This window comes from Thunnus maccoyii, chromosome 7, assembly GCF_910596095.1.
Source record: "Thunnus maccoyii chromosome 7, fThuMac1.1, whole genome shotgun sequence".
NCBI classification, from domain to species: Eukaryota; Metazoa; Chordata; class Actinopteri; order Scombriformes; family Scombridae; genus Thunnus; species Thunnus maccoyii.
The window spans coordinates 7,109,681-7,122,756 of NC_056539.1; the positions used below are offsets into that span (position 1 = coordinate 7,109,681).

The window sequence follows — 13,076 nt, forward strand, 5'->3', positions numbered from 1 at the left end:
TAGTGCAGAAACATTCAACATTTTCTGTCACACAAACTTTTTTTTTTTCCCAGTAACATTTGTTGAGCTGCTTTTTCTAAAACCTCTGGGCCTCTCTGGGGTCACTTTCTCTCTCCTCCTCTGCAGTGAGCCCTTATTTTCTATTCTGCTCTCTCTTCTTTCTGGTTCCTCCCTGCAGTCTGATAAAAACCCGTCTTGGTAGCCAGCTCCTGGAACCTGCAGGAGAACAGAGGCGGCGCTGCAGCTCCTCCTGAAACTCTGCCCCACATTCCTCCTCCTCCTCCTCCCCCAAGTTACACGGACCTCCTCTTTGTCTCCTTTTTTCTCAACTCTGATTTTTCTGATCTCCTCACTTTCTGCATTTCCTGGGTGTCTGGATTCTACACTGAGGATGTGATACTGACACATTAAGATCTGTTGCTGCTGCAAGATGACGGATTATCACTTTCACTATCCACTTTGACTACCGGCTCTACTGAAATAGTCCTTGAAATTCATAGAAGAGCATCTTAGACTGTTTTGCATGCGTTATATTTGTCAGAAACAGGATATTTTGTAGAGTTGCCTATTGTGATGACATCCTCAGTCGCCACTTTGTTCAGGTCATCCCTGTTTATCATTTATGTGTTGCATAAAAGCTGTTTGTGAAACGTTCATCCCATTCAGCCTCCTCACCTTTACTATGGCTGAAGGTGGACAGGAACCAAGCCCTAAATGTTTGTTTCTTTATGTTACTTGACTCATTCAAGTGAATGTTTTGCCTTTGCATCGTCATGAGAGCTGGACTCAGAAAATCGTAGCAAATCTTGTGGGGTTTTGGGGGGAAGAGACTTTATTATTGAGAGAACGTTTCGCTAATGCTGGTCATGTTTTATAAAGTCACTGCAGGACAGTTTGCGTGTCTTTGTTTTTGATCCTGTTTTTAACAATAAAATGTCTTTTAACGGAGGAAATGTGCTCTCTGTTATCTACAGAGCCTCTGTGACCATTCTGTTTGAAACAGATTATTTTGTTATTTTTGTGGCTGCTGCACTTTTGTCTTTCGGAACATAATAAATGGCTTTTTTTTTGTTGCTTGAACTCTGTCCTTTTCTTTTACTTCTCTGCTATTTCATTATTAGAATATGTGGTCAGTGTTAGTACTCATAAGACCCTTCCATTGGCCTTATTAGTAGCTCTCAAAAATAACATGAAGCTACTGTAATATTCTATAATGCTATAATTAGTTTATGTTCGTTTAAAAGAGTCATTATTGTTTCTATGAAAGGATGTCGACCAGGCCTTTGTCATTAAAGTTGAGCGCTGCTGAGCGATGATTGTAACGGCCTGTAACCTCCTCTCTCCTGCCCCAGGACTTCAATGCCGTCTCAGCCTTCCTACGGCTCCAGCTCCCCAACTCACGGAAAAGTCAACAAGCTGCCTTCTGTCAGCCAGCTCATCAACCCCCAGCAGCGTAACACACTCACCCCGTCCAGCATGTCTGGAGGCCTGACTGACAGTAAGTGTGCCCCCTTTGTTTCTCTTCCTGTCTATCTCAGGCCGTGCCCCCAACCCCCTTCCACCCGTCGTCCCGTTCCTTCTGAGCTTATTGTATACGTATAAGGGCAGCGTGTCCGGGCAGGCAGGAGGGGACCTTAACACCTCTCACCACCCCCGACAGAAAGTTTCCTCCACAAAAAAGAATGTGATCCCTGTGAGACTCTCGCTCTGTGTGCGCCCGCAGGACCTGTTGTGATGCATTATGTGTCATGTCGAGAGTAATCTCTGCATGCCCCCACCACCCCCCTCCCTCCCCCCACCCTGTGTTTCAGTTGACATTGCGTAATCTCTAAATCAGAGCAGCGAAATAAAGCTCACAGTAGCTCCTTTTTTCTCTGCAGTGACTCCTATGATGGGCACTCACATCCCCATGAACGCTGACATGAGTTCACTGAGCCCCACACATGCACTGCAGCCCCAGCTTCCCTTGGTGCCTTCCTCCCACTGTACTCCCCCTCCTCCATACCCAATGGACAGCAGCATCTCCAGGTACCTCATTAATTATTCATACAGCCCTTTCCAAAAGCAAGTTACAAAGTGCTTCATAAAAGACATAAAACCAAGGAGTGTTTAGTGTAAAGAAACATAAATCAACAAGATTAAAGTGTAGTTTAACAGATGAGTTTAAAAGAATAAATGCTGTGAGAGCATTTAGAACAAAAACAATGAGATGATGGAAACAATGTTCTACAATCATGTGTTTTTAGGAGAAATTTAATCTGATATATAGAGTGAGCTTGCCTGATCTCCTCTGGGAGGTCATTCCAGTGTCGCAGAGCCTTCGACCTGTATTTACCCTCACATGTTGGCGTACGCACATCCAAAAAAAAACTCCACAACATCTGCTGGACCAAACAGGACATATGGCACAAAGTAGAATCCGTTATTCACTGTTGCTGTCCAACGTTTCAATCAGTCACGAAAAGAGATGGTAAAAAGAGAAAGGACAAAGAAGGAAAAAAAAGAATAATAAAAAGAAAAGATTAAAATGAAAGAAGAAATAAAATAAAAAAGGAAATATTAAGAGAGAAACAAAGAAAAGGAGGGAAAGAAAAATATTCAATAAAACCTTTCATTTACTTAAAATAAAACTTTGAAAGCTTATCACTAAAACTTATTTCTTAAAATGTACAAAAACATTAATACATTCTGGAAATAATGTTTAAAGATTGTAGTTTTCAGCTGTTGCTGATTGCCATCATTTTCAGATATGTGTATATATAATGGGAAGTTTGTTAGAGCAGGTTTTTGCCTGCTGAAAATTTGATTGAAGAATAAAAAACCTTCAAATGTTCCCAAAGTTACAGTATTTTCAAGCCACTAATAAAGCAAAAAATATTTAAATGAATGTAGCAGCCATGTGGGCCTTAAATTGTACTAATACATCAGATTTTTTATCAATTTATTTTTTGAATTAAATTATTTGCCTGAAATATTTCTTGCCTCTAAAATACTTTCTTACTTCATGATTAAGTCAGAATGATGTTGCTGCCAGAAGTCATTTTAAACTCAGAAGTAACTTTATGTAACTTTCTTCGCACCACAATCATCAGAATGAGCCACCACCCTCCTAACCCCACAACACCTTTTAAATGACGTTAGTTTTGCTTTATGTATTAAATATTTTACAGAGAACTGTTTAATTTTGTCATATGACTATATGACATATTAGTCTGAAAACATAACAATTAATAATAATAATAATTTGATAACTGCAGATAGCCAGAGCCAGTGTGTTTTGTGAAATAAACTGTATGAACATTTAGTACTTTTATTGTTCCACTATTAAACCTGTTCACTCTGTTCCTCCCACAGCTTCCTCATACGGCTGGGCTGCGCAGGCTGCTTGGATTACTTCACAGCACAGGGCCTAACCAACATCTACCAGATTGAGAACTATAACATGGAGGTGAGCCCTTGCCTATCCCACACGAGTCATTTGATGGGTTAGAAAGAAGAGTGGCTCCCCCTGCGAATACTAACGCTCCCCTGTGTAATGACCATTAGGACCTGTCCAGGCTGAAGATCCCCGCTGAGTTCCAGCACATCATCTGGAAGGGCATCATCGAGCACCAACAGGCCATGGATTTTTCCCCACCTCCCCACATAGTGCGCACCACCAGCGGGGCCTCCACCGTCAGCGTGGGCTCCTCTGAGGCCCGAGGCGAGCGCGTCATCGACGCCGTGCGTTTCACCCTGCGCCAGACCATCTCCTTCCCACCGCGCGACGAGTGGTCCGACTTCTCCTTCGACCTGGATTCTCGCCGCAACAAACAGCAGCGCATCAAGGAGGAGGGAGAGTAAGACACCTCTGTCTTGTTCCCAATGTTCCCATTTCTCATTTCACGCCTGCTGATGGAACATTTCATCTGAACACCTGATACTAGTGCAAATACTGCTGAGAACAAAACACATATTCAAATAGAAATGCACTTATTTTTATTATTGTTCTGGCTCTCGTTATCACGGAGAAGAAATAAATGGTGTTGAGCAAAGGTGCATTTTATTATGTTCTAATTTCTTGAGAGCACTTAAGAAATGCTGAGGATTTCAAGATTGCTTTGAGTTTATGTTAAGTGTTAATGATTCATTCCGATGTGTAAGCATGACTGGAGACAAAAATTGCATTCAAGGGATTACAAGGGCTTATATTTCTGCTATGGGCCATAAATAGACTTTTACATTTTCACCATTATGGTTGTGCAAGTTAGTCAAGTACACTGGTTTCATATGTGGCAGAAGTCAGCATTGATTGTATACATTTCAAACATTTCCTGTCAGAAGTATTATGTCAGATGATGGTCATTTTTTTTCTGCTGTAGCTTCTATATTTAGCTTTTTTATGTCTGTTATGAGACCAATGCATCACCTTTTTCGTGTCAGGTTGTGAAGTATGTTTGTTTAAGTGACAGATGGTCGTTCATTTGATGTAGCCATATATAGGCCTAATGCTCTTGACCCAGTGTTTTACAGGTAAATGATACTATGACTGATGTCGTTTTGTGTTTGTTCTTATTGTTTTACTGCTGTGCAAACGTGGTTGTGATTGCATTTTAAGAGCAAGTTTTTGCTCTTGCAGTGGATGCCTGGTACAAGTTTTTTTTTTTTTTTTTTAATTCATGAACCATGTTTTGGTAGAGATTTATTTCATTTAATAACTGGCCAAAACCTGATATAAATGTATATAAATTTGTATAGTTCTTGTTTGAAAGTCTCCCTAAAGAAAATGCATGATTTTCATCATGAAACAAAGCATATTGATGTGAATATTGTCTGGTATATGTTACCAGCAAGAACAATGTTTGTATTAACTCAATGGAGCACAGTCAGTATGTGTGTGTATGTGTGTGTGTAACCAACACTCGCCAGTAGCCCATGTTCAACTTTGTTTCAAGTAGCCAGCATTGTTAGAAAGCAGAAACCATCTGCATTTTCATATTTTTGTACAATGTATTGTAAATATGTTGCAATATACCAAGGGTATTTTGATATAAATCAAAAATAAATATCCATACTTGCTGTATTGCATGTTAATATTCCTTTGTGTCAAGTTATTTAAAGTGTGGCTTCATTCAGATTTCTTTTTACAAACATGAATGAGGTCAAACAAGTGAAACTACCACAGACAAAAACTGTTTGTCAGCTCTTTGTTACATACTGATTACTGAGATGCTCCTACTGATATTTTATTGTTTTAACCACCTTGTAAACTTCCTGTAGTGGAAAGAAACATGCACCTACCCTTATATTACCAACTATGTAACAATGACAGTGAAATGACCAGCAGATACAGGCAGTTTTTTATTTGTTCATCCTTCAAGCGGACACCAGGGGGAGTAATGACACCCAATACCATGACAACTGCTACAGTGACGTCTCACAGCTTTTCTCCTTCAACAGAAGCAATAAGGTGGAGGCAGCTGATGAGATGCATTTTGTCTTCATTTCTACATTTATTTCTTCTGAGTACCAAATTTCATAGACTTGTAACTCATTAATGAATCTTGTTACCGTATATCTAGTTATTTACAGAAAACAAAACAAAAAATGTGACTGTGTGCATAAACAACATATCAAACACACAGTTCTGAGCTGAATGGACTCACTCATGGTTCACTTACACTATGTACATCTTCAGAAAAATAGGCATCTTTTTACATTCTGTTACATTTTACAGACTGTGGGAAACGATGAGATCAGTCTGTGCGAGAAGCATGAATTTACTCGACTTCGGCCACGTGAGCAACCTCCACCTCCATGGTCTGAATCTCTTCAGTTGCGTTTTCCTCCAGCTTGGTCCCTGTGATGGCCTGTTGCGCCAGGACATAGTTCACGACCTGCATGATGCCTTGATCTGACAGCGTCGCCATGGAGCCGTCGTTCACAGCCTGGACGGCCTGCACGGCCTCCACCGTCTCCTCTGTGATCAGCACCGTCTCGATCTCCTCTGGGGGCATCTGCTGGGCGGGGCGGAGCTCCGGAGGCAGGTCAGACGCCAAGATGCTGACGGCGTGCTCCACCTGGGTGCCCTGGTTGTGAAACTGCAGGGTGTCCTTCTCCAGCATGATCTTCCCGGGCAGGTTGTCCACGTGGTATTTGGCCATGTGCTTGCGTAGAGTGCGTGCGTCGATGTGCGCCTCCTGGCACATGGGGCATACGTACGGTCGCTCTCCTGTGTGCGTGCGGACGTGACGCTTGAGGGAGCGGGCGTCGGCCCAGGCAACACCACACGTCAGGCATTCAAATGGCTTCACTCCTAAAGAGAGGCGTAAAAAAACAACATTAAGAGACATCAGCACTTTTGAAAAGAAATCATAAATGAGCTAAAACGACCACATCATGTCGGGACGCTCACCCTGGTGGTTGTTTATGTGGCGCCTGTACTCTCGCAGCTGAGTGAACTTCCTCCCACAGTGCTCGCACTCCCTCTCCAGGTTCTGCTTTACTCGGCCTTTCTTCCCGTGCGTGGCTTTCTTGACGTGCCTCCTGAACAGAGCCTTCTCAAAGAACTCCTTCCCACACACGTTACACCTGAGGAGACGAACGCAACATGATTTCTATGCTTTGACGTCAAGCTGTGTACAGACGGGTGTGCGTCAGGTGTGTCAGACTCACTTAAAAGGCTCCGCCACACTGTGCGACTTGACGTGGGAGTACCAGTCCTTCTTCCAGCTGTAGCATTTCCCGCACACCTGGCACTGGAAGGGCTTCAGGCCCATGTGCTTGTTCATGTGCTGCTGGAGATCTTTGGCTTCATAGAACCTTTTATCACAGCTGCAGGAGACAGGAAGTGGAGTGAGTAAATTCATTAAACCTCATCTTAGTTCACGCTTTGTCCCGTTGAATCATGTGTCATTAAAAGATGAACAGTTACTCACTGAGAACAAGCAAACGGACGCACGTCAGGTTTGGGCTGGTGCTTCTTCAGGTGTTTGCTCAGAGCAGACGCTCGATGGAAAGTTGCTCCACATGTGTTGCAGAGATACTTTGATTCACCTGTTGAAGTGTTTTATTGTATTTGGTGAAAACAGCCTCATATATCTGGTTTCATGAGAAATACAGTCAGTTCACCAAATTTATAAAAAGCTTTCTCTCACTTGCAGATAGTTTTATTCACACACAGGTTTTGAGATATCTGTGCGGCATTTCTGCCACAACGGCAATACAATGCAGATGAATGGAAGTTTGTTTGTTGTGCTCACAGCTTTGAAAAACTAAATTTTAAAAATTCAACAGTTCCATCTCTTTCCAAAAACAACGGGCATCATGCAAGAAACACTTGTACGAGCGATCCGGGTCCGTCATATGAACCATGTGACTTGTTTGATTTCAGAATTGTAACGCCCTCGTCTGAATGAATTTCTAGTTTAATTGTGTTAGTTAAATCAACCCCCCAAAAAACAGATTTAATGTAAAGTTCATATTTTGTTCAGCATGTCATCATTTATTGAGAGGTTTGACATGGTGTGGCGGGTTTAGTTCTGTAGTTAGTCACTGACAGCTGCCTCAGGGTCCATTCAGGTCCTCTGTTGCATCTGACGTTGTAACATCACCTGCTGTATAATATTCTCTCATCCTCCTCCATGACCGTCACCTCCTTTTGACCTCCTCCTCCCATCTGAGTCATTGACTGCTTTGCTTTGGCTTATTTTTAGCATCTTGCTTGATGTTAAGTGTTCAGTTTACATCTGTCACTGTGCACAGTACGACACAGCTCTGCATTGTGAAATTAGTATTTTTGCTCTTGTATGATGTTAACAGGTGTGAAATTAGTATTTTTGCTCTTGTATGATGTTAACAGGTAACCTTATGTAGCAATATGTTTTTGTCAATAATGCAGGAATGGACCCTGTATTCAACATATATATAATGCTGATTTTTTTTTCAATGTTGAGCACCATGAACAAAATTCTATTTGTCTCCATTTTAAAGGAGTAGTAGGAGAAATGTAATATGCTATAACTATGACAAATTTTAAAAAAACTATCCGTTTAACTACATACTCTAAGTTGTAAGTGAGAAAATGTGTTTTTTTATTTGGATGAACTGTCCCTTTAAGAAAAACAACCTTCAATCGTAGTCTGTACTGACCTGTATGGAGGCTGGTGTGCTCCTCCATGCTCCGCTTGCTCACAAAAGATTTCTTACAGAACTCACACTGGAACTGCTTGGTGACATCGTGCAGCGCTCTGTGCATCTTCAGGCTGTGTTTGTGGGCGAACGTCTTGCCGCAGACCTTGCAGGAGTGAGGCCGCACACCGGTGTGATTCAGCATGTGGATGCGCAGAGAGTAGAGCTTTGGTAAAGTCTTCCCGCAGATGTCGCACACGAATTCTCTTTTGGTGTGTGGCGATAAAGTCTTCTCATCCAGATCGCCGTCCGCCTTGCCCTCGGAGCTCTGTTCTACTAAGGGTTTGGTGACGGGGGCTCGCTGGCTGCTCTGCTGCTTGTGTCGGGCCAGGTGGGCGCGGAGCGAGGCGGCGTACTGGAACTCTTTACTACACAGCTAGAAGAAGGACACACAAACACCTGTCGGAACATTTTCACTGATGATATTAATAATTAAACGTGAGACGCTGACCAACACTAACACTTACGCTACACTTGTATCCACGAGCTTTCTCGTGTTTTAATGTGTGCATGATGAGAGAGTAGCGTCTTTGGAAGGACATGCCACACTCGGAGCACGTGTGCTCTCCGTCAGCAGCGCTCTCTGCTGGGGCTGGGTCCTGCTTGGTTCCGGTCTCTGGCTCTGCCACCTTTGTTCCAGCCTCCTCTGTGCTGAGCTCTCCTGTCGTCACGCTCTCCACCGCGCTGGCGTCTGGATCCGCCCCACACTCAGACACAGACTGTTCCTCCATTTGATTCTCCACTGGCTGCTTTGGAGGTCTACCCCTCTTCCCGGGCCTCGGGCCAACCTAAAAACAGGTCTGTGTTCAGTTTATCTAAACATTTCTTCACACTTAACAAAACACAGGATGAAAAGAAATATTATTTATACACAATATTCAATAAAATAAAATGATGTACCTTAGGGGTGGCAGCACGCGGTGGCGTTGAACCTTTCTTGCCCTCCTCTTCCTCTTCAAGCCCCATGTGTAGACGAGCATAACCCCCCTCAGCTATAGAGCGCTGCCGCAGTCGTCTTCTGTTGGGGTCATCTGACATCATCTCCTGTTTGTCTTCATGGCTTTCATCAGCGGAGGGATCCTCCTCCTCCTGTGGAATGAACTCCTCCACCTCTTTCTTCACTTTGGCTGGACGCCCTCGTTTCCGTTTCTGAGGAGTAGGCGTGAGCGGTGCCAGTGCTGATTCTCCTTTCTCCTGAGGCGCCGGCGCCGCCTCTGTCTGCAGCCCGACAGAGACGACCACAGATTCTAGTTTAGTGACCTCTGAGGGGCTCACTTTGTCTGGGTCCACATTTATAACAAAGGCTCCGGCTTCAGCGACCTGAGGCTGCTCCATCGCCAGACAGGCTGAAACCACAGCGAGGGACTCACTGGCTCCAGCCTGTCCACTGTGGGTGACCACAGTCATGGTCTCCCCCGCCATTCCTTCTGCGCTGCCTGAAATAAGAGTGACCGTCTCTCCTGCCTCCGCCTGTCCGCTGTGAGTGATCAGAGTCACAGTCTCATTCTGCGCCGCCTCCCCTTCATGTACTCCTCCATCTCCCTCCACAGCCTGGGTGACGACTGTCATGGGCTGCTGAATGTACGCCTCTTTGGAGGGTTCAACAAAAGCTAAGGACTCCCCCGTTACAGTGACCCCACTGTGGGTGACCACCGCCCTGCCGTCACCCTGTATGGCCATCATGTACGCACCAGATTCTTCCTTTAAGCCCTCCTGAGAAGCTGGCTGGCTCGCCACCACGGTGTGGATGTCTCCTCTCTGATAGACCGTCAGCTTCTGTTCCTCCACCTGCTTATGCACAGACTCGCATATCTGCAGCACCTCCGTCATCAGCAAATGTCGGGCGAGGTTGGCAATATCTGCCATCACGCAGAAATTAAACGTAAGCATGGAAGTGTACGCGAAATCCAGCAGTGGTAGGAAGCTGGCTTTGGTGAAACCTGGAGAGAGAAGAATGGAGGTTAAAACTGAGCGACCGTGCAAAACATTCTGCTCTGAAATCAACAAAACCAAACACTCACCAGAGAGGTCAACCACAGCTTCATGGGTGGACACAGCCCCCTTCTCGAAAAAGAGCTCATTGAAGTATTCACTGCACGCTGCCAACACAGCTTTATGAGCACGGTACTCCTCTCCTTCAATCAGCAGCGTGATGTCACAGAACTGATTGCTGAGGCGCTGCTGGTTGAGTTTGTCCAACATGGTTTGGCTGTGTTTGGGCAGGAACTGATTCACCTCGCCCTTACTGTCCACCTGGAAAGCACACCAACAAAAACAAAAAAACAAAAATCAACAAATGCTGCATTAATAAAACAATCAAATAACCAAATTCACAGTTGTGATTTCTAAGTCTGTGATACTTACAAAGACTAGCTCATGCTTGGCCATCGTCTTGGCCAACTTGGATCTTGGCTGACAAGATGCATCAGTGAAGATTAAACTATCATCTCCCTCTTCTTCCTCCTCTTCCTCGTCCTCGTCATTCGCGTTGGCAGCCGCCCTGCGTCTCCCCGGCCGGGCCAACAGTCGCGCTCCAGAACCATCGTCTGCACTCCTCCTGCTCTGACACTGAGCACACTCTCTGATGTGGTCTTTCACATTTTTCAGAATGCCTGAGGGCGTTTAAAAAAAAAAAGACACGTCATTCACTTGTAATAAAACCACCATCATAAACTGCTCCAGTCACAATGACAACAGTGTTTCCTGTTTACATACACTCAGTTGACTAGAGATAACAGATAGAATAGATAGATATTCTGCCCAATAAACAGTTTAAAACTCATAATATTCAACTTAATACCACACAATACTATGCAAACCAGCACATTTTGGTATTAAAACATTATTTGCAAATACTATTTTTATCCTGCATAAAAATCAGTGTGTGAATGCAGTCTGAATGGTGCATTCACGTGCAATAAGGCACTATTATTTAGCACTGAAGTTCAATACTAAGTCTCGTTATCTTATTCATCACTTGAAATTAAGTCTAAGCACTAGTTGGATTATAATTAATCATATAAGTTAAAAACATGACTCTTTAAATAACTATCCACTAGATGGTGACGAAGAGCAGCTCTGTGCAGTGATGGGTGGTGTAACTTATATTTATATTTACACCAACTCTTCGCCTGATTTAATGGCATCACAGTAACTATGTGAACTTCTTGCAGCTCAGCCTTGTCGTCTCACCTCTCCACCAGTACTTGTAAGAAATGGACTCCCAGGTGAGCTGCTGGTTGAGATGCTCCCCTGATCCGGTGATGTGCGCCTGGTTGATGAGTTCCCTCCTCCGGCCGTCCTGCAGCACCACCTCCAGCTCCGTGAAGTCATTCTGGCCCTTTAGTCGACGTTGATAAAACAAAGTCCCGTTTCTCACAACGTAGCAAGTTGCCGCTTTGCGTATTTTCCTCTTGGTGTTGCCAGGCGTCCCCGGCGCGTACGGCTCCCGTTCATCCGTCAGATAGCGTATGATGGCCAAGTAGCTTTCTTCACTCGACATGGCTCAGCGGACCCGCGTTTTTCACGCTAATTGACGGATTGATCTCGAAGAGCAGGGCCCTCTTCGGACGTGTAAAATTAAGATATCAATTTTATACGGCGCTCAGATAGTAGATAACGTGAAACAGAAATGCCACAACAACATTTCAAATTGTTTTACTAAGGTGGAACTGCAGTTCGTAACCGTCAGGGTAGACTTGCCCGAACAGACAAAATGGCTGCTGCACAACCGGATTTTGCGTCAGCGAAGGCGGAAGCGCGTCGTGAACTTAACTTACCACAAGAGGGCGCAATGCCCACATTTATAACTATATCTCATATTCATGTTTAAGAACAAAAAGAGGATTTTTATTTTATTTTAAAATTACACAAACAAACGCAGGGAGGTCTTCGCATTCTGCATATTTAGGAGGAGAGGGAGAAAATAGGTTATATAGAAAGATTTACATTCAAATAATTTCAGTCAGTATTATGTTACTTAGTTTTAGGCTATTGTAATGAATTAATGGGTTTTGAGGTACCTGGTTTATTTTTTGTTTAGTTTGAAGATATATATATACTCACTTAGCCTAGGCCTGTATATTCACTCTGTGACTGTTACACTCGTGCTCAAAGTTTGTAGGAGGTTAATTAGATTTAACCAGGTTTCCCATCCATTATGTATGGGTTAAATAAAGAAATGCTTCAGAACCTACTGTAAAGGTAAACTAATTTGGAGGCAGCGTTTTGGCTACACAGTGGTTCAGTAAAAGTGTGTAGTGACTCGTCAAGTAACATAAATTAGCATAGTTTTGTTTCTAGTTTTTGCTCTCACCATCCCTATGCAGAAAGTTCACTCCAGCAATGTGTCATTTGAGGCTTCTGTGTCATTCAACTTACAGCAGCTGTGATGACTTAGTTTCCTTTCATGTGCTAGGGTTAGGTTAAGGTTAGGTTAGGTTAGGGTTGAGGTTAGGTTACGCTACACATTCAATCATACTAACTGCTCACTTACAAACATGTTACGTTGTTTGGAGACAGCACAGGCTGCCTCGACTTGGCTCCTGTGTAACCTTTTATTTGAAAGCATGTCCACTTGAATTTAAGGTTTAAGGTAGCAGTTTATATTTCTGACCTCTTCAGCCCTTACTTACTTACTTACTCTACCTCCAAGAGCCTAAAATTATTTCCTCAGATCCTCCTTTTCACTGTCCCAGTTTAAATCTGGGCATAATCAAGCATTTCCCATTGTTGCTCCAGGGCTGTGTTTACCTGTGACTGTTTTCCATCACTATGGATCCTGTCTTAAGACTTTTTTTTACTGCCTTGCTTTTAGTCTACACAAATATTTTATATTATAAAGTGTGCACTATTAATTAAGTTGACTTGAGGTGATTTATGTTATATAGGTTTTACTTTCTTGTTTC

The 13,076-nt window shown here is 43.5% G+C and overlaps 2 protein-coding genes across 8 annotated transcripts in view; one reads left to right on the plus strand and one right to left on the minus strand.

Moving 5' to 3' along the window:
- Positions 1-5,073, plus strand: part of tp63 (tumor protein p63) — a 29,769-nt gene extending 24,696 nt beyond the window's left edge. For 4 of the 7 annotated variants that reach the window (XM_042416814.1, XM_042416811.1, XM_042416815.1 and 1 more), the window contains exons 11-14: positions 1,353-1,498; positions 1,863-2,028; positions 3,355-3,448; positions 3,547-5,073. In XM_042416814.1, coding sequence (XP_042272748.1) covers positions 1,353-1,498; positions 1,863-2,028; positions 3,355-3,448; positions 3,547-3,843 — 703 coding nt within the window. In that variant the 3' untranslated portion in view covers positions 3,844-5,073. The remainder of the gene's footprint in view (positions 1-1,352; positions 1,499-1,862; positions 2,029-3,354; positions 3,449-3,546) is intronic. The other 3 variants (XM_042416816.1, XM_042416817.1, XM_042416818.1) reach the window with 2 other exon arrangements.
- Positions 5,074-5,327: 254 nt separating this feature from the next.
- Positions 5,328-12,839, minus strand: zbtb11 (zinc finger and BTB domain containing 11). Its single transcript, XM_042417457.1, has 10 exons — positions 11,362-12,839; positions 10,534-10,781; positions 10,191-10,422; positions 9,070-10,109; positions 8,637-8,957; positions 8,131-8,545; positions 6,918-7,035; positions 6,655-6,813; positions 6,395-6,570; positions 5,328-6,295 (listed from the first exon to the last, which is right to left on the minus strand). Exons 1-10 carry the CDS (start codon positions 11,669-11,671, stop codon positions 5,760-5,762), a joined length of 3,555 nt encoding a protein of 1,184 aa, XP_042273391.1. The 5' UTR covers positions 11,672-12,839; the 3' UTR covers positions 5,328-5,759.
- Positions 12,840-13,076: the final 237 nt, after the last annotated feature.

Bases quoted from the DNA above. Each gene is read 5' to 3' on its own strand.
- zbtb11 (XM_042417457.1), bottom strand. From the start codon at position 11,671: ATGTCGAGTGAAGAAAGCTACTTGGCCATCATACGCTATCTGACGGAT. The intron at 10,423-10,533 runs GTAAGTATCACA...TGTGCTTTCCAG, and splicing joins CCAAGCATGAGCTAGTCTTT to GTGGACAGTAAGGGCGAGGT. The intron at 8,546-8,636 runs GTAAGTGTTAGT...TCCTTCTTCTAG, and splicing joins CTCGTGGATACAAGTGTAGC to CTGTGTAGTAAAGAGTTCCA.